The sequence below is a fragment of the Engraulis encrasicolus genome, chromosome 4, assembly GCF_034702125.1.
Source record: "Engraulis encrasicolus isolate BLACKSEA-1 chromosome 4, IST_EnEncr_1.0, whole genome shotgun sequence".
NCBI lineage: Eukaryota > Metazoa > Chordata > Actinopteri > Clupeiformes > Engraulidae > Engraulis > Engraulis encrasicolus.
In genome coordinates this window covers 1,415,888-1,441,429 of record NC_085860.1, presented here as the reverse complement: position 1 = coordinate 1,441,429, position 25,542 = coordinate 1,415,888, and the positions used below count along the sequence as shown (strand labels likewise).

Sequence of the window (25,542 nt, the reverse complement as noted above, 5' to 3'; positions counted from 1 at the left end):
GACAGGCCCGACACTGCCCCCCATGGTGGTCTCTGTCCATCGAGGACCCACTGTCGCACGGGCCTGAGGTCTCTGTCTTCCTCCTGGCGGGTCGCCCACTCAGCCGCCTCCACCACCTGAAGCGCGCAGCAGGTAGGTTCAATGTCTACCTCTTCCCCTCGCAGCTCCCTTTCTCTGGCGTCCCTCCTGTCGCAGTAGCTGCAGCCATCCGCGGCACAAGGGCGTCTGGACAGGCCATCAGCGTTGCCGTGCTGAGCCCCAGCCCTATGTACCACGGTGAAGTGGAACGACTGCAGCTCCTCGAGCCAGCGTGCTACTTGTCCCTCTGGCTCTCGGAAGGACATAAGCCACTGGAGTGCTGCATGGTCTGTCCTGATGGTGAAGGGTACGCCACAGAGGTAGTACTTGAAGTACCGGGCCGCTGCAACAACGGCCAACAGTTCACGCCTTGTCACGCAGTAGCGGCGCTCGCTCTTGTTGAAGACACGACTGAAATAGGCCACCACTCGCTCTCCTTCAGGCCCTGTTTGTGACAACACGGCCCCCATGCCAACGTTGCTGGCATCCGTGTCCAGCACAAAGGGTAAAGTCGGGTCTGGAGGGATGAGGACTGGTGCCTGGGTGAGTGCCTGTTACAGAGAGGCAAATGCCTGTTGGACTTCCCTGGACCATGTGAATGGCTGGTTTTTCTGGAGTAGGCGAAAGAGTGGTGCGGCAATGCAGGAGAATCCCTTGACAAACTTCCTGTAGTAGGAAGCCAGCCCCAAGAAGCTTTTCAGTTCTGTCTGATCATTGGGGACAGGCCAGTCTCTGATGGTGCGGACTTTCTCCTCCAGCGTGTTGATGCCCTCGCCGCTTACCCTATGCCCGAGTAACTCCACTTCCCTCTGCATAAAGTGGCACTTCTCTGGGTGCAGCTTCAGCCCCGCCCCAGCTATCCTGCCCAATACCAGCCTGAGGGAGTCTAGTGCTGCTTGGAAAGTTCTCCCATGAGAGAGCACATCGTCCAGGTACACCAAGCATTCTTGGCGGGGGACACCGGCCAACACACTGTCCATAAGCCTCTCAAATGTCCCTGGCGCATTGCACAGTCCAAAAGGCAGCACTTTGTACTGCCAGTGCCCCCTGCGTGTGCTAAAGGCAGTCTTAGGTCTCGACTCTGGAGAGAGGGGGACCTGCCAGTACCCACTCCGCAAGTCGAGTGACGAAAACCACGAAGACCCAGTAACCAGGTCCAGTGTCTCGTCAATGCGTGGAATGGGGTAGCAGTCTTTCCTTGTTGCATTGTTCAGCACTCTAAAGTCCATGCAGAACCTCCACCGTGGGCTGTTTTTCTTTCGTACCATTACAATTGGTGACGACCAGGGGCTGTTGGAGGGTTCAATGACGCCTGCCTGCAACATCGCTTGAACCTCCTGGTCCGCAGCCTCCTGTTTCACCCAGGGTAGGCGGCGAGAGCGCACTCTGATCGGCCTCGCCCCGCCAGTGTCTATGTGGTGTTCTACTAGGTGAGTGAGCCCCACCTCATCCTCACTGAGGGCGAAAATGTCCTTGTACTCCCACAGCACTTGCCACAACTGCATCCTCTGCTGGTCATCCAGACCATCACAGTTCTTCTCCCAGATGCCTCTGACCGCCCCAGCCCGATCTTCCATGTCCATGGGCCGTTGCACAACTCTCTGACCCCCCGCTGACTCTAACTGGCCAGACTGTAACCCTACTTCCGGGTCTGCAGTCAAACTGTAGGTGGGTACAACCTGCGTCACCTGCTGTGAGGGCGACATAAGCTGCACATGTTGACCCCCGGGCAGGACTAACACTCCCGCCCCCAGGTCCAATGCACACCCTGTGAGTCTCAGGAAATCAAGGCCAAGAATGCAGGGATCACGCACATCTGCCACCCATGCCGGAAAAGTCACTGCTACCCCCCCCACTGTGAAGACAAAAGTTCCCCTACCTTTCATGGCGGCGGTCTGCCCGGTAACTGTTTGCAGTTTCACAGAGGTCGGCTCTAAGACGGTCCCAGCTGGAACAACGTCAGGCCTGATGAGTGTAGCAGTGGACCCAGTGTCCACCAGAGCTGAACAAGACACATTTCCCACCAACACTGGAACATGACATAAATTACCCACTTCAGTCCAGCCTACGGTTATGACAGGGTCAGTGGGTGTGACCGTGTCCATGCACTCCCCCTCCTCTGAAGAAAATTGCAGTCCCCTGGGAGTGGCTGACGGGGTCCGGGGTGTCGGGGCTACCCGGACCCAGTCCCGTTTCCCTGATGTCCCCTCACCGCAGGGCAGTGACGAAGCAGGTGTCCAGCGTCGCCACAGCCCCAGCACCGCCTGGGATTGCGGTCAGGTCTCCTTGGAGTGCCCATCGTGGTCGCGCGCACAAGCTCGGTGAGCTCTGCTGCCCATGCCGGTGTGGAGGTCTCCGCAGCTGCTGCTCTGACTGCAGGGCCCGCATGCTCATGGCCAGCAGTGTTGATGTGTGCACGTACCGCCTCCCTCTCCGATGCTCTCTCCAACGCTTCCAGGAGGGTGCTAGGATGAGTGAGTTGCACCTCCACTCGCAGCTCCGCTGGGGACAGGGCCTGGACGAAACGGTCGCGTGCCAGCTCGCTCTGTACAGTTGGAGGCATGCTGCCATAGGCTCTGCGCGTCAGGCTCTCTATTTCATTGGCCAGCTGACGGAGGGGCTCACCAGGTCGTCGGTGCCTGTTGTTCAGCTCTGCTCTCAGGAGATCCACTCCCCCGAAGCGCCCGAATCTTCTCTGAAGTGCCCCAACCAACGCCTCGTAGTCCCCTCTATCTTTGGGATCCAGCAGCATAAGGCAGTCTACAGCGTCATCAGTCAAACACATTGCCAGTTCTAGGGCTTTGATGTCATTGGGCCACTTATGTGCTGTAGCCAACAGTTCAAACTGGGCACTAAATGCCTCCCAGCTCACCTTCCCGTTAAATTTCGGTGTTTTTACGGCTCTCATGGCTCCAGTATCCGCGGCGGCACGGGCGGCGACATGTTTGTTTACATTCTCACTCTGATCCCTGGCTGCGTCGCTGGTTCCCATGGCAACCGTACCTCTAGCGTTAGTGGCATTATGGTTAGTGGCTTCAGCCTTGACTTGCGGTGTTCGCCCGAAGCCTGCTTCACTGGCCATCCTCTCCACCACCTTCCGAAGCCTCATCACTTCAGCGCCCAACTGCCTCTGCTCCCTCCAGTGACCGAAAGTAAGCCCTTCATCTCCGACCTCCTCTCCCTCCTTCATGCCCGCGCTGGAAAACATCTTATCGAGCCGAAACACCGACCGCCTATGCTAACTGACAGCTAGCTAACAACAAAAACAAAACGAGTTGGTCTTCCCAGAGTCAGGCAGAGCCAGTTCTATTTCATTCGTAACCTACCGAGTGTTTTATTCTGACACCAGTGTAATAGACCAGAGCGGTAGTCTCTTTAAGGCGTTTATTGTCAAAAAGAGCTGCTGTTACAGCCACAACTCACGCATTCATTTCCAGTCCAACTCTCCAACTTAACGGTAAATCATTCCACAACAATTAGACATTCTGTACACATTCCATAGAACCCCTAGACACGCGCCCCTGTTTCCCTTAGCTCAAGGCACTAACACAATAATAGCACAAACAATAACAGTAACAGAACATTAATAGAACACAATAAACACGGGTTATCACAATATTTTTTAGGGCGATATTCTATTTTTACCACATAGTAAGGACAAATTCCATTCTCTACTATGTTGTAACAGTTTGGCTCCATCATAAGGACCAGCAGGTGATCATCATACTCCTTTGCCCACACAATATCTGCATACACACGCATTAACTGTCAAAGGGAGAAGAAAACATAAACAAAACAAAACAGTAAGCACCTCTGTGCCAGCACGCTCTGGCTCTTCTGGCAGATCTTCTCCCGAATGGACTGGAACTTCGACTCAGCCACGCGCAGGTTCTTCAGGTCCACGCCGTTGAAGCTCTCTCGGAAGTTCTCCTCAAACTCCTGGAGGTATTCACCCGGTACGTCCACCAGCCCCCCAATCTCCTGGATAGCCTCCTCCACACGCCCGTCCACCTGGAGTAGAGTTTAAAGGTGATGGAGAGTGGTTGAATGGGTTATTTACCCTTGTTCTGTGATATGATATACAGTATAGCCCAAAAATGGTGGAATATCATAATATAATATGAGTTAATAGTTAGTTAATAGTTAATAGTTAATATTAGTGGAAGTGAAAGCGTGAAAGTGAAAGCCCAACTGGGAAACTCCAACTCCCATTTCCATTGTGACACAGCATTCCACAGCACGCGGTTCTCTCAGCCCCAATGTTGCCCCAAGGGAGCATTGCGGCAGGACGGTACCAATGCTCAAGCTACCTCACTCATGGAGGAGGATGGGGGGGAGCACTGGTTAATTACTCCCTCCACCAACCTGGTGGGTTGGGAGTCGAACCAGCAACCTTTGGGATACAAGTCTGACACCCTAACCGCTTACCCATGACTGCCCAATTAGGCCCATCAGGCACGTCTACCAGCTGCCCAATGCTCTGTATTCCTGGTCTCTTCCCCTCGGGCGTCCGACCTAAAGTTCTAGAGTTTAGAGTGCTTCACCTTCCCTAACACATGATGAATAGAATCTTTAATTCACTGTAAAGCAGGGGTGTCAAACATACGGCCCGTCAAAGAAATAACCGAAATGCACAATTCCACCACTGGGACATTAACCCAATGATCCAAACCTCCCTCTCTATCTCTCTCTTATGTAATAAAGAGCACATCACACTTTTATTATAGATGGGGAGTTTTTACCGTGATAGGCATTTGATAAAGCTCGTATATAGACCTACCAAATGTTGACACTTTTTACAAAATTTCAGTTGTGTATAGGGTTGCCAACCATCCCTTGAAATATGGTATTATTTATAAGCACGGGTTTGTATTGAGCTCAAACGGGAAACGGGATATTAAAACATGTTAAAATGCAGGAACTTACATCTAAGAAATACACAATTTGCCAAAACGAACTGTCCTTTATTTTATTCATTGACAGTTGATAACCCTAGTTGTGTAGGACATTGAAATTATGAAATAAATGAAATTCTGCATAGGATTGTCAGTCTCGCATTGCTTTCTACATATTCAACACACTTTTAAAACATGCTGAAAAGATAAGGTGATAGTACTGAAAACTAATCCTCTGCTTTAAGGTTTTTTTTTAAGATGATGTTACTAATGCAGCCCGCTTGAGATCACATGGGTTGTATGTGGCCCTCGGACCAAAATGTGTTTGACACCACTACTGTAAACGAACACACACAAGCACAATACAAAGATCTAAATCAGCATAACCCACCCCACACACCCATACACCTCATCCATAAAAGCCCCCCCTCCCCCACCCCCCCGGAATACACCCCATCCATAAAAGCCTCCCCCGCCTACACCATAACCCCCCCCCGCCTGCATAGACCTCATCCATAAAAGCCCCCCCCTACATCTCATCCATAAAAGCCCCCTCCCCAAACACACGCACAGCCCACAAACCCACGTGCACCTACAAATCCGTCCCATGCATACACATCCTTCATAAAAGGAGCCCCATCCCAACATACACACACACACACAAACCCACACAGCTCAAGAACCCGCCTCTCCAGCCTGATTATCATCGACGTTCAAATCTCTTCGAGACTTGGTCTGACCAAGAGCACAACAATTAACATTTACCAAACGGCATGGTTGACCCGCCTCCCTTGGTTTGATTATGGTTGTTTGCTCACCGACAAAGTGGGAGGAGTTCCCGTGTTTTCGGGAGCTCAGAAAGTAGTTGCATTGCTCTTGACCTGACTAGTTGCAATGCTGCAAGTGTTGCGTCACTAGGAGGGCACAGCCTGGCTAAGCCTCTCACCTGTGACACCAGCAGGTAGTCTCCCTGGAAGGCGAAGGCGAGTCGCGACAGCACCGCGATGACGTCTAACAAGAAATAGATGAGCTTGACGGACTGGTAGTCCATGAGGAACTGCAGCAGGGACAGGGCAATGGCCGCCGCATCCGCACTCTGAGTCTGGCTGCTGATGTCCTTCAGATGAGCTACCACCTAGTTAACAAGCAAATTACAGTAAAAAGAGACGAGTTGTTAAATATGGCTCACAGGTGTTGTGTTTTACTTGTTTTACTTGTATACACTGATGCTTTTATCCAAAGCAATATACAGTTATTTACAGGGTATTGGTTGTGGTCTCTGGAGAAATGCCGGGTTAGGTGCATTGCTCAAGGGTATAACTGAGGTCATCTTGTGCTAGTTCGACACTCAGGGACCCACGAACCCACGACCTACCAGTCAAAACTCCAGTTCGGACATGGGAGGCACAGCACGGGAGGGAGGTTTACTAATATTCTAAGCCGAACTGCGAACCGTGGATGAAATGGGATTCACATTTGTAACCTTACATTACAATTCTAAGACTGACTCTCTAACCATTACGCCATTGACGACAACACACAGAACAAAGAAAGCCAGATAAAATTAATAAAACCACCTCCAAGTAGTCTTTGATCAGCGCGTTCAGCACGTTGGGCTCGCCGATGATCCAGCGCACGGACCGGATGTCGCCCAGGAACTCGGCCTCCTCGCAGAGCGTGGGCGCCGTGGAGCGCAGCTCCAGCAGCATGCGCGGCGAGTAGCGGTAGAAGCTCAGCAGCTGCTTCAGGTTGGTCTCCAGCTCCTCCAGGCAGCACAGCTCCTTGCCGCTGATGGCGTCCAGCACCTCCTGCTGCGGCCGGTGCACCATCACGGGCACGCACAGCACCCAGGGAGCCGCCTTGCGCAGCCCCACATAGATGTTGGCCCGCAGGCTGGACGGGATGTTGGCGCCATCGATGCCCAGGCCTACTAGGAGCTTCTCCTGAAGACGGAGGCCTATATAGGGTGAGGCAAAGCAAGGCAAGGTGATGCAAGATGATGCGAGGCAGGGTTATTTGTGTGACGCATCTCGTGCACAGAGAGGGTTCAATGCACCTCACCATAAATTTAAGAATAAGAATACAGCAAGTTAAGAAAATAAAAGCACAAAAAGTGAAACTACAAAAAGGATCGAAAAAAAGAATACAGTACGTTAAAGGAAACTATTTCAGAGCAAGTCTAGATTTAAAACTACCAACAGTAGGAGGAGCATGTTCTGCAACTTGTGTACCAGAATTGGCTGTGATTGACCCCATCTGCAACGTATGGTTGCTTCACCACACTGATCTTCAACTGAGAAGGTGCAGTCCACCAAGTGCACGGCCTGCATGTAGTGCCACCACACTGACTTATCTACAGCAGAGAGGCCCTGGACACAGCCTTCTAGAACCCTTTAGACTGCTACCCCATCGCACATACGTACCTACAACAGAGAAGGCTCGGTCCACAGCCTGTATGTATCCCTCGGCCCCGGTCCCCGCTAGCCGCTGCAGCGACAGGAACTCGGTTGCCGGGGCGCCCTCTCCCGTCAGGAACTGCACGTACACTGCCACCGTGTCCGCCAGCTGGTCCTCGTGCTGGCCGTCCATGATGATGCTGAGGAAGGGCGACAGCCTTAAGCGCTCCGCCAGGTCCTCCTTCAGGGCTCGTGCGATGTGGTGCACCAAGCCCTGGCAGTCAGTCTCGTTCATGTACTGGTCCACCACCTTGAGAAAAAAAATATTGGCAACAGACAACTCAGGTGTGAGCACTGCAGTTTATTCAAAAGGCTGGAGAGCGTTGCAGAAGACCTCACACAAGTCCAATTCAACCAACTCTGTCTAACAGGCCATATGTACGTCCTTTTCTACAGATTGCTTCCCTGCTCCCAAACAGAAGGGTGAGGTGGTAGTCTGCTCTGCCCTTCATCCCGCCCTCACCCACTTGGACAATAAAGACTCATATGTGAGAATGCTGTTAATTGACTTCAGTTCAGCATTCAATACCATCATACCACAACAACTCATCAACAAACTGGACAAGCTAGGAGTAGGCACCACCCTCTGCAACTGGTTGCTGGACTTCCTGTTGCAGAGACCACAAGCAGTACGTGTCGGGAACAACACCTCAAGCACTCTGACCCTGAGCATGGGGGCGCCACAAGGTTGTGTGCTCAGCCCCCTGCTGTTCACGCTGCTGACACATGACTGTACAACGTCCCACAGCAGCAACCATCTGGTGAAGTTTGCGGACGATACAACACTGGTGGGCCTCATCACTAAGGGTGATGAGATTCATTACAGAGATGAAGTAGACCTGCTGGCCAAATGGTGCAAGGATAACAATCTCCTGCTGAATGTCAACAAGACCAAGGAGATTGTTGTCAACTTGAAGAGGGGCCAAAAACAACCATCGATGGTGATGCTGTGGAGAGAGTGAGCAGCACAAAATTCCTCTGCTGGACCACCAACACATCATCACTGGTGAAGAAGGCACGACAGCGCCTCTACTTCTTGCGCAAACTGAAGAAGGCAAGTGCTACACCCTCCATCATGACAACATTCTACAGAGGAACCATCGAGAGCATCCTGACCAGCTGCATCACAGTGTGGGGAGGAAGCTGCACGGAGCAAAACAGGAAGACGCTCCAGCGCATTGTGAACACAGCGATGCAGATCATTGGAGCACCACTCCCCTCCCTGCAGGACATTTACACCACTCGCCTCACCCGCAAAGCACTGGTGATCACCAAGGACACAAGCCACCCTGCACACAAACTGTTCAAACTGCCTGAATTTTGTAAGTTGACCATACTAGAAATAGTAAGTTTTGGGAATTTCAAACAACAAGTCAACAGTAAGATTGGTCAACGTACAAAAGTCAGCCAGCCCAGACACTAACCTTTGCAAGTTGCTTTGTAAAGCCATGCTTTATTTTATTATTTTTTTACAATGTAAAATAAAAACGAGTCCTTCACCTTCAGCTCGCACTTCTTGAGCAGCTCGGCCAGGGGTCGGAGGTCAGAGAAGGGCCGTCCCTCCACGGCCAGGTGGTAGGCGGCGTTGAAGAGCAGCATCATGTTGCGGCACATCTCCTCCGTCTTCTCGGGGTGCATGCGCAGTTTGTAGAGCTGCAAGCACTTCTTGTGCAGGTTGCTCTGGCTGTGCAGCTTGATGGTGTGGATCTTGAACTGCTTGGAGCCCACGATGAAGGCGGAGGTACGCGAGGACTGCACGGTGTACTGCCGGCACACGTGGCACCACATCTCGTTGAGCGTGGGCGAGTAGCGCAGGAACCAGAACTTCTTCAGCCACTCCTGCTTGAAGCGCCGGATGCGCCGGCCGGGACCCGCAGGCATCCGGGACGCATCGTCCATGGCGACCATTAGGTCGGCAGACATGGACTCGTCGGCAGAGTCCCCTTCTGGGTCATCCTCGTCCATGACCAGGGGGGCGGGGGTCAAGGCCTCGGATCCTGACAAATACATGGCAGATCACACACACACACACACACACACACACACACACACACACACACACACACACACACACATTGCACATGTACATTATAGAACAGATCACACACAGCATACACAACATACTGTACTGCAAAGAGCTTTGTTGCAAAATGACATCAATTTTTCAAACATTTTAGAAAATTGACATTTTTGTATTGGGCATTGCATTACATTCCAAAATGCATTTTTATAGAGGGTTAAAAAGTATATTCTCAAAATATTTGAACGCCAAGAACTCACAGATAGATGATAGGACGTCTGAACAGTCATTTCCAAAAATAAAATGCAAAAGTGGTGCTTACGTCGTTTTACAACAAAACTCTTCATATGTATATTATGCCGCAGATCATGCATGCACGTTATGTCACACACTTTCATGCAAGCACAAAGAACAGACAGCGTAGTGTAGACAGTGTAAAATAGTTCTTAATGTAAAATAGTTCTTTTTTAAATCACAGATGTTGTTGAACCACAATGTACGAGTAATGCAACACAAATGCAGCTGTAGAGACAGTACACTAGCATTTCGAGCACGTGTGTTTTTGCAACCAATTGACTTGAATTTTATAAAATCACAGCTGAACAGAAAGCCTGGTGTGTCAATGAAAAGCCTTCCTCTTGCATACCATGAATGAAAAAAACATGTATAAGAAAGGAGGAGATAAGACACAGCAGGCAAGGAAACAGGATTTAATTTTGGCAATGAATTAGACAGAAAGTGAATACAGTTTCAGCATGACAGCACCGGTAAGCAGCAAATGCATTACAGCAACCTGAAGTATTCATCATGCAAAGTGTATACCATCCTATACACACAACATGTTACACACTACTTATTGTACTGTTCACACTAAATACAGAATGTAATGCATTAGCAAAAGTAATAAAACAGATGTGTCCAAGAAGGAGTACAGAAAGGTTAAAAGCTGAGATTTAGAGTTAAGTGTTGTGCTAATTGTTGAAATGTTGAGGAGCTGTGTTGGATAGTTCATAGCATATTGATTGAGTTGTTGACTACATGAAGTTTTTATGAATTACTCAGATGGGGCTGAATGTTTATAGAGTGTTTATTAATGTGCCTTTCAAGTGCTCTCGGAAGTAGATATGATCCAGTCTCGGAAACTCATATATAAAATTTGTCCAGTGGGACCACAAGGTGGACGTTCCTGTGTCCTTCCCATGTCGGCGTTTGGTATTTACCATCATTCCAAAAGCACATGAATGCACGGTAAGTGGCAGTGTTGAGTGTTGATTAACTATTGAGTAATTACTGTTCAGGTGTTTGAGTGTTACTGGATGCCTACCTGCCAGGTCATCTGCATAGAGACTGAATATTTACTAAGTGTTTATTATGTGCGGGTGGAGGACATTGCAATATTAAAGTCTAACTGGATGCTTACCTGTCAGCTGGATATTGCAGTATTAAAGTCTAACTGGATGCTTACCTGTCAGCTCATCCGCATAGAGAGGCTCAGGTAGGGCAGGTGCCACTGCACTCATGGGAGGTTCCATTGTTGACCCCTCCCCTCTCAGCTGCTGTAGCTCCGCCTCCAGCTCCCTGATCCTCTGTCGCAGCTTCACGCAGTTGGGGCAGAAGGAAGTGGCCGCCTCCCTCACAGTCTGCAAAGCCTCCTCCTCATCCTCCTCCTCCCTCTTCAGGCAGCTCAAGTCAAAGAAACACCCAGGGGCCTCCTTGGAGTCCTGCTCCAGGGGAGACTGAGCAGAGCTAGGGTGGTGAGGGCTCTGGTGGGACTGGGAGTGGCGGTGGCGGCGACCGTGGTGGGGGTTGCTAGCGGAGTACCCCTGACTCTGCTGCCTCAGGGAGAGGGTCGTGTTCAGGGGGTTCTCCGGACCAGGAGAAGCCTCCAGAGATGCCTCTAGGACGTCTTTGAAGATGAGGTCGATCTTCTTCTTCTTAGCCTGAGGCTGGCCGTCGCCCTCTCCATCCGGGTGGTGGTGCTGCTGCCTGGCCAGGCCTCTGCGGCTGTGCAGCGCTGAGCGGAGCACTGGACCCTTGTGTTCAGCAGGAGCCTTGACTTCAACAGGGCCCTTGTCTAGAAGCGGGCTCTTAGGTGTGGGATCTTCCCTGCTGTTGTCTGTGTTCTGAGCTGCGTCTTCTGATTTCACTGCCCCTGCAGAGTGAAGAGGGACATTATGGAGTTTACAAATCGCCTGAGCCAAGAGGAGCACTGAATATTGTATTTCATTAATAAATATGGATCTTTGCTCACATGATAACAACAAACAAACAGAGATAATCACTCATCATTTTTTTCTGACAATGTCTGATAATGAGACAACTGACTCCACTCACCTTCAGTAGCCTGAGTCAGGTGGCTTTTCTTCTGGTACGCATGTTACTGCTGCTGGCAAACGTGTAACCTGGCTAGCTAAGCAACATGTCAGAGACTAGCGTAATTATTAAGCCAAGTTAAGTTGCAGACATCAGGCTACTGAAGGGACAAGGGGGTGAATCATTGAGCTAGTTTACTGGACAACAGGTTGAAGAGGCTAGGGTGAAAATGTAAACTAAGCAGGCTGTTCGCACAGTACAAAATATCCTGACAGTGTACATGTACGCCAAAGAGGGCTTTAAAAACAAATAAAAACAAACTATCTTTAGTTGCAAAATAAATTAAATATATTTGGTGTCTACTCAGTTACAAATATATTGGGTTTACGTATACATTGGGCTTAATGTATTGGTTGTAATAGATTAGATCCAAGATTTGTTGGTCAATAATGTGGTTGGATGTTAGTTTTTTTATGTATTGTCTGGTTTTGTCTCATTTTTTTGTCTCTGGCATTGAGTTTGAGGTTGAAAACGGGACATGGTTCAACCCATGGTGTCTGTGAGTGCAAGACAGCTCGTAGACATGCATTATACGGGACAGGAAAAGATGCTGAGATCCTGACATCCTTCAGGTTGAGAAACCTACCCATGTGTGACAGTGTGAAGCGTGTGGAAAAATGTAAGGCATGTTGGGCAGTGTGTGGCACGGCGCGCTACGCCCCTCCAAATATGGGCTTGCATGCCCATGGTGGCCCAAGTTCCAGTCTGCCCTGCCCCATCTCCCTCTCCCACTCTCTTCCGGTCATATGGGTCATTCCATGTCAATTCACATGATTCCCTAGAATCTCACAAACAGGTACCTTTTGATGCCAATGGAATATTTTGCATGATGGAAAATAATTTATAACTCCAAAAGCATACATAGTTTCTAATATCTGGAAAGCTATGCTATTTGTATGCTATTTGTAAGTACATCATCTGATATACAGGGTCATATTGAGGGGGCATGGCATTCTTTAGGCCTGTATCGTCCTTCAAACTAAAACTGGAAGTGTCAAAATCTACTTGTAAATTTTGTATGCAATTCACAGGCTTGAAAAGTCAGCGTGGCACCCAAAATGTGGAGGGCCTCATCTCCGCAACCATTAGACGGCTAAATCTTGGTATTCCTTCAATTGACATCAAAAGGTACCTGTATGTGGGATATCAGGCAAATCGGAGAGGGTCACCTGGGGAGGGCCACCTGGGGAGGGCGTGTGGATTGACATGAAATGACCCATATTCTCAACTGTTCCATCAACAATTAAGACACAAAAATCCCCCAAAAAGTAAGCCATGCCACCTGTGTAGGGATAAGAACATATGGTAAGACCTGATTGTTAATGAATTTTCCCAACCACTCGACTTATATAGCTGAACTTTCTTCACTGCAATAATAAAAAGCTACAATGACTTCTGTGATACAAATTACCAGTAGGACAGACAACTACTACATACATGACATGACACGGCATCAGACAACTTTGTTTCAATGCATTCAAAGCTCATATACAGTGACTCCAATATGTATTTGATCCCTTGCTGATTTTGCCGGTTTTCCCACTAATAAAGACATGATCAGTCTATAAATTTATGATAATATGTATTCAAACATGGAGAGACAGAATATCAAAAATAAATTCCAGAAAATAACTTAAAATAATATATTTTAATTTATTTGTATTTAATTTAGGCAAATAAGTATTTGACCCCTCTAGCTAAAGAAGATAAATTGCTTTGTGGCAAAGCCCTAGTTGTCTAGCACTGAGGTTAGATGCTTCTTTTAGTTAATGACAATGTTTGTGCATATTGTAGAAAATATTTTTGCCCATTTTTCTTTGCACATTATCTGTAAAACATTAATAGTTTGTGGCTGTAGCTTGGCAAATGGGAGGTTCAGTTCTCTACATAGAATTACTATAGGGTTAATATTTGGAGACTGTCTAGGCCACTTCACGACTTTAATATGCTTCTTATTGAGCCACTCCTTCGTTGCTTTGACTGTATGTTATGTATTATTGTCATGTTGGGAGATCCAAAAATGGCCCACCCTTCAGTGTAGTGGTGGAGGGAAGGACGTTGGCACTCAGGATTGCACATCACATGTCTCCCTCCATCCATTCGTTGACGATGTGAAGTTGTCCTGTGCCTTGGCCAGACAAACACCCTCAAACCATAATGATACCACTTTCATGCATGATGGTGAGGAGGGTGTTCTTGGGATCATAGACAGCAGTACTCTTTCTCAAAACACATTGAATTGTGATAATGCCAAACGGCTTGATTTTGGTTTCATCTGACTACAGCACCACCTTATCATATCCTAAACCAGTCTGATGTCCGTTGGCAAACCTCAAGTGGGACTGCGCAGGTTCCTTCTGAAGTAGAGGTACCATGTGTGCACTACAGGATTTTAAACCTCTGTGACATTAAGTGCTACCAGTAGTTTTCTCAGTGATTTTGGTCCCAGTAGCTTTGATATCATTGCCTAGTTCATCCCGTACAGCTCTAGGGTGATTTCTTTCTGTTCTCATGATTATCAAATCCCTACAAAAGGTCAAATCTTGTATAGAACCCCAGACAGGCTGATGGATAGTCATTTTGTATTCCTCACATTTTGGAAGAAATGCATCAACAGCTGGGTCATTAATACCCAGTCTCTTTCTTGTGGCTTTGCAGCCCATTTAATCTTTGTTCAGGTCTAAAATCGTGTCCCTGATATCATTTGACCACTCTTTGGTCTTTCCCATGCTGGTGAGGTTGGAGTGTGACTGATTCACTCATACTATGGACTGATTCTGCTGATTCAATGTGTCTTTTATGCATGTTAGTATGTACAGGTGTCTTTAATTCAGATGACAAGTTGATCGGAAGTGCCCATCTGGTCTGTGGGCCCGGAACTGTAATCCGTTGGCAGGGAATCAAATACTTATTTTGCTCGATGAAATGGAAATAAATTAATATATATTCTCTTCAGTTAATTTCTAGATTTTCTTTGTGATATTCTGTCTCTCCATATTAGAATACATATTATCATAACATTTATTGACTGATCATGTCTTTGTTAGTAGGCAAACCAACAAAATCAGGAAGGGATCAAATACAAATTGGACTCACTGTACATGTGAGTAGCATCTGGTGGCATAGACATATCCTACATACACACCACTGTTTTCTGCTTGAAACTGGTAGTTGAAAATACTGTATCTGCTTTGCTTCAAAACAGAAGCTGGAAAAGGAGGACAGCAGAGTGCAATCTCAGTCACATGCACATACTATGTGCCACATAGTATGTTAAAAAGACGTATGTGTGACAATGGCGACGTTTACATGACGTTTTTAATTCCGAATTAAATGTTGTGAAGTGTTTACATGGCGTTTTCAAAGCGGAATTAAGCTTTATTGTGAGTTCATTCTGAATTAAATGTCTCATGTAAACGCAGCCAATGCGTGCTCTACCTCACACTGGCAGACATGAAGGGACATACTACTACAGTATCTGATCTGGCACCACGGCCACACAGCCTGAGGGTGAGGGGAGCAGAACAGAACAGCGTTGCCATGGTCCTCACCAGGGGCGGAGCTATAGGGAGGGTGAGCAGGGCACTTGCCTCTGGGCCCAGGGCCCTCCCGTATTGGTGGTGGGGGCCCTATTGTGAGCTTGGCAAGCTGTATAGGGGGCCCTATAAGTGTCTTGCCCTGGGGCCCTTTGTGCAATTGTTCCGCCACTGGTCCTCACCTATGTCCAGCTGTCTCAGCATGCCGTCTTGCAGGACACCCTGCAGCTTCCTCAGGTACTCATCGCTGTACCAGACGCGCAGGCGCTCGCCGGACGCCAGCGGCCGACACACACGGAAGTAGATGTGCCCCCCGTGCTGGAAGGCGCTCAGATTCCGTTCGGCGCAGTCGGACGACATCCGCACAAACCTGCCAACAGCAGAGGGCGCAGAGCAGGTCATGGTCAAGGTCGAGGTCAAAGTCAAAGGTCAAAGTCAAAGGTCAGATCTGAGTGAGTAGCCAGGTTGTCAATCTCACTACCAACCAGGGATACGTTCCCCATAGGCATACGGTCGCCGGCAGACCTATTCACTATTTGCCGAAAAAAATCGAACTACATCATAACAACATTGCTATGACAATACAGAGAACGTTAAGTAACAGATTCAGACATAGCCATTACAATTTTGGTGACAGTAAGGTTATGACATAGACTTTTTTTTGCGCTAAGAGGTTAAGCATAAGTATTACTTAAGTATGAGGTGCCCCCTATAGGCAATAAACCACATCACAAAAGTCATTTTATAGGCCTGCATACAATATTTTTTTCTCGCACATGCAAATAAAGTGCTTGCACAAAGTGCATGTGCGAGGTAAAATAGTGTGTGTAGAAAATGAATGAGTACCACTAAAGAGTTTTTGGGAAACGCAGCCCAGGGCTGTGTTCACATGACTCATTGGCTGCATCTGTGTTCAGGACTACATCCAGTACATACAGTACACACACTCATATTGATCAGGAAATGAACAGGAATATGGAGTACTGAGTACTGAAGAAGGCCATGGAGGCAGAAATTCGCAGGTGTCTTTGTAGCCAATGAAATATAAAAACTGTGATCTTAAATGCCTCGGATTTCCTAGTCTTACACTCATATTGATGTATTGACACACGCACGCACGCACGCACGCACGCACGAACGCACGCACACACGCACGCACGCACGCACGCACGCACGCACACCTACATGTATATAAGGATAGAAAGATATTTCCGCAATCAAACATAGATGTTTACAGTACTAATAATAGTACTAGACACAATTTGAAAAATAAACACAGATCATGTGGACGCTCTAGTGGGAATGTATGATCACAGACACAAACACATATGAATGTCCAAGAAGGGGGATATGGAAACACACCTCATCCAGTTAGCCTTGGTCTCATCACTGCCGTCGATACACTTGTAGGAGTTCTTGAGCACAATCTGAAACAGAAAGACAGTGTGCTGTTTTGCCATTTTTCCACAAGAATACCGTGTTTAAATTCATCTTCAGTATTATAGCCCTTTGGCGCAGGTGGGTTTCATTTGCATTACATTACAATTTACAAAAAAATGAATTAATCTATTTGCAATTAACTTGTCAATATTCACAGCCCTAATTACATAACATTACACTTCGCTGATGCTTAAAAGAAGCTTACAGTTATTACAGGGTATTGGTTACAGTCCCTGGAGCGGCGTGGGTATTAGGTGCATTGCTCAAGGGCACCTCCGCCATAGATGGAGGTGTAGGGAGAGGTCAAGTGGGATTCAAGCCTACAACCCCCAGATTGAATGTCCAACTCCCTAACCACTGGGCCACAGCAGCCACACCTGTCACACCTGGGTAGGCTTCTCACCCTGAAGGATGCTCCCTATGCATTTACTGTTTGCTGAAAAAAAAACTTAACCTACATTATGACATTGTTATGACATTACAAAGAGTACAGATAAAGACTTGGGCATTGCAATTTTGGTAACAACAAGCTTATAATAGAAGCTGCAAGGTGGAAGAAAAAGTATGGAGAAACAAGAAAAAAATGTATACCAAAATAAACAAAACAGCTATAAATATGCTGATCAGTTAAGAACTGCATTAAAATAACCTATTGCATCTCTGAGCATTATTTACTACTATTCTCGTTATAGACATAGACTATGGTTGTGAAAGGGGGTGCACAGCCCATGTTTGGGGGGTTGTGGCTGGAATCTTCTGTTATATGGGGGGCCTTGTCATGTTAAGGTTTGGGAACCCCTGGTATAGTGTAGTGTACCTACCACCCAGCAGAAGGGACCGGGCGCCTGTTCATTTGGCACCAGCTCCCCTTGGTAGGGGCCAAACAGCGCCCCCTTGGGGATGTCCTGGTCAGCACAACAGACGTCCACCTGCTGCTCGCCGTCCCGTAACAGCTGGATGCCTGCAGGCAGGGTGCGCGCCGCTCGGTCCCCCTCCCCCACCTCCACGGGGGTGTCAGGGACAAAGACGGGGGGGCCGTGGGATACGCACTCCTCCAAGTAGAACTCCTTGCACTCTTCACAGACTATTCAGATACACACAAAGACAAACACTCACACACACACACACACACACACGCACAAAACACACACAAACACACACACACACACACACACACACACACACACACACACACACACACACACACACACACACACACACACACACACACACACACACACACACACACACACACACACACACACCGTGAGCTTGCCTCTGTGCACACAGGAAACTGCACTGATTGTTAACGATGGAGTGTACAGTGAGTCAGACTGATTGCAACTGGGGAGGGGGTGTCTTACACCAGAAGTCTGCCCCCTGCTGGGCCTCGGTGGAAAAGAGCACATCGTCTGCTTTCAGCTTCCTGCCATCCTCCTCTGTAGGGATGTTTCTGAGGACACAGTAGAGGAACATTACATCAGTGACTCACAGCAAAATGTCATCACGCACACAAACACACACACACACACACACACACACACGCAAGCACGCACGCACGCACAGTGTCTTTGTTTTCCCACAATTCTCCAGACTTACTGTATTTTCACCCCCTAAAACGCTCTTAAGCCAAGGGCCAGGGGGCGGGAACGGCAGTGTGACTTGAACATTCTAGACGGGCCACACTATTATTGCAAATATGCGATTCCAAAGCAGACCTTCCCAACTTATGATGTAATGCTCCTCAGACTTTAAGTGAAAGTCGGCCTGAATTTTGAGCACTGGGGGGAGCAAGTTGGGCTTGCGCTCATGGGTGCCTGACTCCATAAAATGGCCATAATTAAATTTGACCTAAGAGCTGAAAAAGGCCTTCCCTCACAAAATTCCAATGAACCTGTATATTTCCAATGTACCTTTATAGCTAGTATCCCTCTAAATTGTGGGCCTGTCTCTAGGAAGAAAAAAAAAAGCCCAACAACATCTACCCCAGAGGACGGTTGGCCCACCACCGGGTAAATGCCTCTGCATACCAGATTATCAGTCCAGGCATAGGCTAAAGCACCTGCCCCTCTGCCCGACTGCACAAAAAAATGCCCTTTTTTGAAAAAAAATTCTCACAATGTGCTTTGGTCTCTCTTGACATGATCATCTACAAGTATTTGACCATCAAAAGTGTGTGACAATAATGCCTCGATATAAATAATATAGTACCGGTAATAAAGAGGAATCAAAACCCACCCACCCAATGCAAAAGAGAGTGCTCAAGTTGGGTCTCCTAAGGGGGCGTTGTCCCATCATTCTTCTTCTATTTTTGAGGTGTTTGCACAAGAAGTGCACTACCGCCATCTACAGCGCTAAGTGGACTCCATTTATTCTCAACCTCAGGACTGCAAAGGTCTCCAAACCGAAGGTCTCCTAAAGGGGCGATCACCCGACCGGAAAAGAACTAGAATGGCGTATCACTGTCTATAATATCTCTGGTACAGCCTCTAGTAAGGCTGTCATACAGTTGAGGACGATATTATTAGCCCCCCTCCTGAAATTAGACATTTCTCTTGATTTCTCAGTAAGAATGACCATTATTAACCGTTTCTGTTATTCTGGAAACAAATACACTGATGGAGATAATGTTCAATGAGTTGAATTTGGATTTTTCTATTGTTACGATGAGTTTTAACAAAAAAGGGCAAAAATGACAAGGACAAAATTATTAGCCCCCTGATCATTAATAGTCAATATGGCGCCATTTATGAACCAAAACTGACAACAGGTTCTGATAAGTTGCTACCTAGGTTGGCACATGCCCCACTAGGGATTTTGGCCCATTTCTTCACTGCAAAGTGTTCTAGCTGGTCCAAATCGCATGGATGCTGAGCATAGACATTAACCACAGACTCTCAGTGGGATTGAGGACTGGACTATGAGCGGGTGATTCCAATATCATGGTTTTAGTGTCCTTGAAGAATCTCTGAACTAATCTAAATGTATGCTTTGGGTTACAATGTCGTTGGAAGACCCAGCAATCCAGATTCAGACCCAGACTCCCTGTGTCTGAGGCTGAATAACAGACTAAACTTGATGCCCCACCACTATGTGTAACTGTGGAAACTTCTTAGCCTCATTAAACCAAAGAAGCATTGGACACCTGCCTAGATGATTGTTATTGACCTGGCCTCACCTGGAGTTTTTTCCCCCACCAAGAAAGACAGTTGTTAGGGCTTGTCATCATATTGGGCTTTGGGGCCATCATCACGGAAGAACCCCTTTACTAAAGGCAGTGCATATCAGAGTGTTATTGAGCTTTGCCTGTGAACATTTGAAAGTTAAAAATGAGTTTTGAACGTCTCTGCTTTCATCTGATGATATTCAATTGCACCTGCTTTGATGCATGAATTCTGCTTCTGTCAGGTGAAGAAAGGGATAGGCCTTGAATCGTTATAAGATGGTTTCCACAATTAAACATGGTGGTGGATGCATCATTCTGTGGCAGCCTCAGCCACAGGAAACCTTGTTTGGGTGTACGGCACCACAAAAACTGAAAATTATGATAGAATGTGGAAAGTGACCTTGCAAAAATATGCTCATAGAGGGAGCTAAGATCTTCACTGGATCTTTCAATAAGATAATAACCCAAAACTTGTATCCAAATAGTTCAAATGCTCTTCAAGGATACTAAAACCCTGGTCATGGAGTGGTTCAGACCTCAATCCAATAGTATTTGAAGAGTGCTGAAAATGAATGTCCATCCTCAACATCCATGCAATTTGGACCAGCTTAACTATTTGCGATGAAAAAAATAGGCCAAAATCCCTAGTAGAACATGTGCCAACATAGTTAACAACTAATCAAAGTGCCTGGTGTCAATTTTTGTTCATAAATGGCACTGTATTGGCTAATAATTTTGTCCTTGCCATTTTTACACTCATTGTTGTAAACTCATTGTGAAAATGGAAAAGTCCAAATTTAACTTATTGGATACTATCTCCATGGTGTATTTGTTTCCAGTATAACACACATTTATGAATAATGATCATTCTCAATGATCAATGAAGAGATATGTCTAATTTCAGGAGGGGGGCTAATAATATCGTCCTCAACTGTAAGTTCCACGTGCCCTCCGCACCCCTCGAGCACATGCCCACAAAATGTCTCCATGTCACTGAGTCCAGGCCTGTTTGATGCCCATCATCATAGTATCCTATAGAGATATCGTATAGCATAGTATAGAGATAATATTCAATGTACTCCGACACCTCCTGCTACAGTCAAGATGGTTCTCTGGAGAAGAAAATCGGCCTGAATTCTGGCAGCAGATGTGATATGGTTTTGTGCTTAGCGGTCTCACAAGTGAGATAGTCTGGAAGCTACCTATACAATTGGTGGTTTGCGATTGCCCATGGGCGTTTATTTGGGCATTACGAAGGCGTCATATACATAGCCCATAGCCAATCTTGTCAAGTTGTATGTACAAACCCCAACTCCATAGAAGTTGGGACGCAAGGTTAATTGTGAATAATAACAAAATACTGCCATTTTCAAAAAGTCTGGGTCTGACATTAGTTGGAGAACGGTACAAAGAAAATATATCAGCCATCAAAACTGACCAAAATTATTGTTTTGGGGGATATTCATGAATATGTAAATCCAACACATCTCAAAAGAATTGGAACGGGGACAATAAAAGGCAGCACATGTCGAGGAAGACTAAAAACAAAACAAAGGACAACACTTAACAGTTAATAGCATTAACCGATGAGATGATTTTATATAAAAACAATGTTGATTCCTATCTTGGACATGATTTCAACAGCTTCAATGGCAGGTGTATTCCTTGTCATGTTTTGCAATGTTTTCCTTTCTGTAGTGCTTACAGTGTGGCAGGTCTTGACCAAAAGTCAGCCATTTAATGTCCTGCTGGTACTTATGTTGGAGTTAAACTGTTAAAACATAGTAGAGAATGCAATTTGTCCTTACTATGTGGCAGTAATCGAAGATCTCCCTTCAAAATATAAAGCACGAGTGGCTTTCCATGCTGTTTAAAACCCATTTATTTCATTCAGTACAGTATTCAATTCTACAGGTGAGTTAGAACAGCTTAACCAATGTACTACTGCACCCCCATGCCATCATGGAGGCTGACTTTTGAAGTTAGCACTAACACAAGTTGCATGGTCAATTTTCACTGTAGTACAGGATGTGCAAGACTACTATTTTCAAAAAGAATTGACTTCTGCAACTTCTGCAGGTAAATTACAGTTTCCCATGTTTTCTGGGTCTATTTTTTTTAGCTCGGGTGGATAGGGGAATGTTAAACCCCTCTATCATTTGCACACATGAAGCGTCCTTAATATGGGTCAAGTTTTAACTAGCTGTAATTCTCGGAGTGTTAGAGTGAGACCACAGCCAATATATATTTAATGATGTTATGAACCTATACAATGATTTTAATGACACAAATATGTCTTATATACACTCAATCACGGTAAATCAAAGGAATTCAAAACTTTATGTAATAACTATGGTAAATGTTCCCTCTGCATCTTTAATTCTGAGTGACTCAGCCTCTCTGTGATTGTCTTATACCTGGACACTCAAATTGTACATCAGTACAATTCATTTTGAAATGTTCTTCCTTTTTGTTTTATCTTATTTGGATGTTTATAACATTTCACTGATCCCCGTCCCAACTTATTTGAGACGTGTTGCAGTTATCAAAGTAAAAATGAGTACATATGTCCCCTAAAACAATATCTTTTCTCGGTTTTAACACTTGATATGTTGTCTTTTCACTATTCTCCATCTAAGGAATGTATTGAATGTTTTGAAAATGATAGCATTTTGATTTTATTCTCAGTTTACCAAACGTCCCAACTTCACCGGAGTTGGGGTTTGTATTCAAACAAAGTGCAGTCATCGCCTTTCCACCCCTACCCGCTCTCTGATTGGAGATCTGGATCCCTCGCTAAGGGATAGAATCCAAGCTGTCTTTCAGATCGGAACGATTGTGCAAAGCAGCATGGGATTTCCCAGGCTAGGGCCAATAATATTCTCCCTCTAAATTGTGGAGATGTCTGTAGGAAGAAGAAGAAGCCCAACAGCATCTTCCCCTGAGGAAAATGCCCTGCATGGCATATTATCAGTCCTGGCCTGTTTGATGGCCATCATCATCATGGGCATATGATGGAGAGTAATAACAGTAATTGTAATAATAGTAATTAATAGCAATTAATAATAGTATAGATATAATTCAACTCATTCCTATACCTCCTGCTGCTGTCAGGGTGGTTGTCTGGAGAAGAAAATCGGCCTGACGTTTGACAGGAGATGTGAAATGGGTTTGTGCTTAGGGGTGCCTGAATGCATGATCAGGCCCAGTTTCATTCCAAGATAGCCAAGGTGGCATAATATCTTAGAGTCTGTGTCCAACAGTAGTAGTGTTATGTACCTCCTGCTGCAGTCCGGCTGTTTCTCCAGAGAGGCTTCGCAGCTGAATGTTGGAGTGTCAGCCATGTTGGGGTCCCCTGGTCTCACTCAGTCCATCACCTCCTGAGGGAACAGTACTGCAATCAGCATCTCAATATCAATCTCTCTCTCTCTCAATCTCTCTCTCTCTCTCTCTCTCTCTCAAAGAGACATTCCTCCTGACAATGAGGGAGCACATGTTTTTTATGTCCAAAATAATGCACACTGCATTAAAATAAAGGGCAGGGTGCACACGCTCGGCCCCCCTCCCCCACCTCCACGGGGGTGTAAGGGACAAACACGGGGGGCGTGGGATACGCACTCCTCCAAGTAGAACGAACTCCTTACACTCTTCACAGACTATTCAGATACACACAAAGACAAACACACACACATACAGGCACACACACACACACAAGGGCAAAGAGACATTCCTCACGACAATGAGGGAGCATGTGTTTTTTATGTGCAAAATAATAATTAATATTCAGTTTTCCAACAACAAAAAAGCAAGCAAAATCTGCCATTGTTTAACAGCAGTGCAAGCTTTTTTTAAAATGCTGATTTAGAAAGCAACATTCTTCCGTCTGTGCAATTAACACACATAATGTCTCTAATTAACTCACAGACCTGGAGGAAGAGCTTATTGAGAGCATCTAATGGCTGAAACATAGTAATCTATGAACCACTGGATTGTACGGCTTTGCACACACATTATCCATGAGGTCTGGATATGAATGGGTTAACTTGGAGACTTTTCATCGAGCACTCACACTGAGATGTATACAATGCAAAGGCACTTTCAGATGCAGACTTGGGCGTTACATTGGGGGAAGTGTCAAGTCATAGACAGGTGTCTCTACCATGTAAGGTACGCCGACGCACCCTGGCTTATCTTGGGTTAACCTCGGCTTTGGCTCAGCTGGTCATTGCGCACAAGAGGGAGCTGCAGACTTTTAATATGTTTTACTGCCTTCAACTAATGAAGCACTAGTACCACGAATGCCAGTCTGTGACTTTGCAGAGGGGGTTGACCTCATTTCAATGTTCACATATTTATTCAACAAGATTCCTTGTGCTAAAAGGAAAGCCATGCGGCTGCGCAACGGTACTTCACACAGCGGACTCGTCTGCCCCCCTCCGCACAGACGTGCATCACGATGCTGCTGACGCTCGAGAAGAGCCCGACATCCAAAATATTTGGTCTGCAAAACTGAATCATGATTGGTCCTTCTTATCATAAACTTGACTCTGATTGGTCTTTTTAACCGTCGCTCAGAGGAGACCGTATATTACATTGACAAGCTCGGGGCGAAACAAATGGGGCAACAATGATCTCCAAACGCAAACTTGCTTTCCCCTTCGAAAGTTTGCCGTTGCCTCGAAACAAGCTGCAAACTCCGCAATGGATACGTGTCTCTCAAGTGCAGCAGTCCGCCACTGACAGTAGCGCGCCGACGCAACATTTCCTCGCCTCCAGTCTGCAGGCGATTGGCAATTTGCCTAACGCTTTCGGAAGCCATTTTCATTGGCCACATTGGCTAGTAAGACAAGCTCACCTTCTGTCGAGTCCGCAGTCCGTCGGGGGGTCTGTGCAGGACTTTCTAATGCACGACCCCAGAGCTTTGCGCTCGGTCAATTCTGTCGATGACGCAGCGGCAATGTTTGGTTTCACTAGTCCAGGGCGATGTAAAGTTTATCATTTCACATTATTGTAACGAGTCAGCTGCTTCTCTCTCACTGCTTTGACCACCATCTTTTTATTACAGGAAATGACATGGAAAACGGAAGAAAGCAACTTGAGTGTACAACCGCGGACTTATCATAGATGGAGAATAAATTCCGTTTAGGACCCCCCTCCCCCAACATCAATGTTTAACTGGCTTTGAGGGGGTTGCATGGAGTTGCCAGCGTCCGTGCAAGCTGCACCAGTCACAGACATAAACTTGCAGGGTTTGGGCTTGCAGCTCAGGATCCCGCTGCACAACACAGGACGTAGCCTGAGGATACTTTTAATTATTAGGTAACAAACTTAAAAAACCATTGGCTACAGCACATTATCCTGACGGGGGTCATTTTAGATCAAAGTAGCCTAATCGCCACATATTCAGAGGAAGAGGATTAAGTAAGTCTAAAGTGAATAAAGACGAAGGGTTTTATGTTGTTCAATACATTCCAGTTACTATTGGGGGCTCAAATACCAGTGCGCCTATTGCCAAAACTGGTAGAACAAATTATGAGCGAGCGATAGCAACCAACACACCCTAACCCGCCTAAATGAA

General features: G+C 46.5%; 1 protein-coding gene across 2 annotated transcripts in view; it reads right to left on the bottom strand.

The window, feature by feature from the left end:
• Positions 1-25,058, bottom strand: part of prdm11 (PR domain containing 11) — a 35,924-nt gene extending 10,866 nt beyond the window's left edge. Inside the window, exons 1-12 of one of the 2 annotated variants that reach the window (XM_063196456.1) lie at positions 24,820-25,058; positions 23,244-23,344; positions 18,163-18,251; positions 17,620-17,882; positions 16,721-16,785; positions 15,541-15,728; positions 10,915-11,601; positions 8,930-9,426; positions 7,397-7,679; positions 6,551-6,930; positions 5,920-6,108; positions 3,890-4,089 (exon numbers count right to left, since the gene is read on the bottom strand). In XM_063196456.1, the coding sequence (XP_063052526.1) occupies positions 3,890-4,089; positions 5,920-6,108; positions 6,551-6,930; positions 7,397-7,679; positions 8,930-9,426; positions 10,915-11,601; positions 15,541-15,728; positions 16,721-16,785; positions 17,620-17,882; positions 18,163-18,251; positions 23,244-23,308 (2,906 nt within the window). In that variant the 5' untranslated portion in view covers positions 23,309-23,344; positions 24,820-25,058. The remainder of the gene's footprint in view (positions 1-3,889; positions 4,090-5,919; positions 6,109-6,550; positions 6,931-7,396; positions 7,680-8,929; positions 9,427-10,914; positions 11,602-15,540; positions 15,729-16,720; positions 16,786-17,619; positions 17,883-18,162; positions 18,252-23,243; positions 23,345-24,819) is intronic. The other variant, XM_063196457.1, reaches the window with a different exon arrangement.
• Positions 25,059-25,542: the final 484 nt, after the last annotated feature.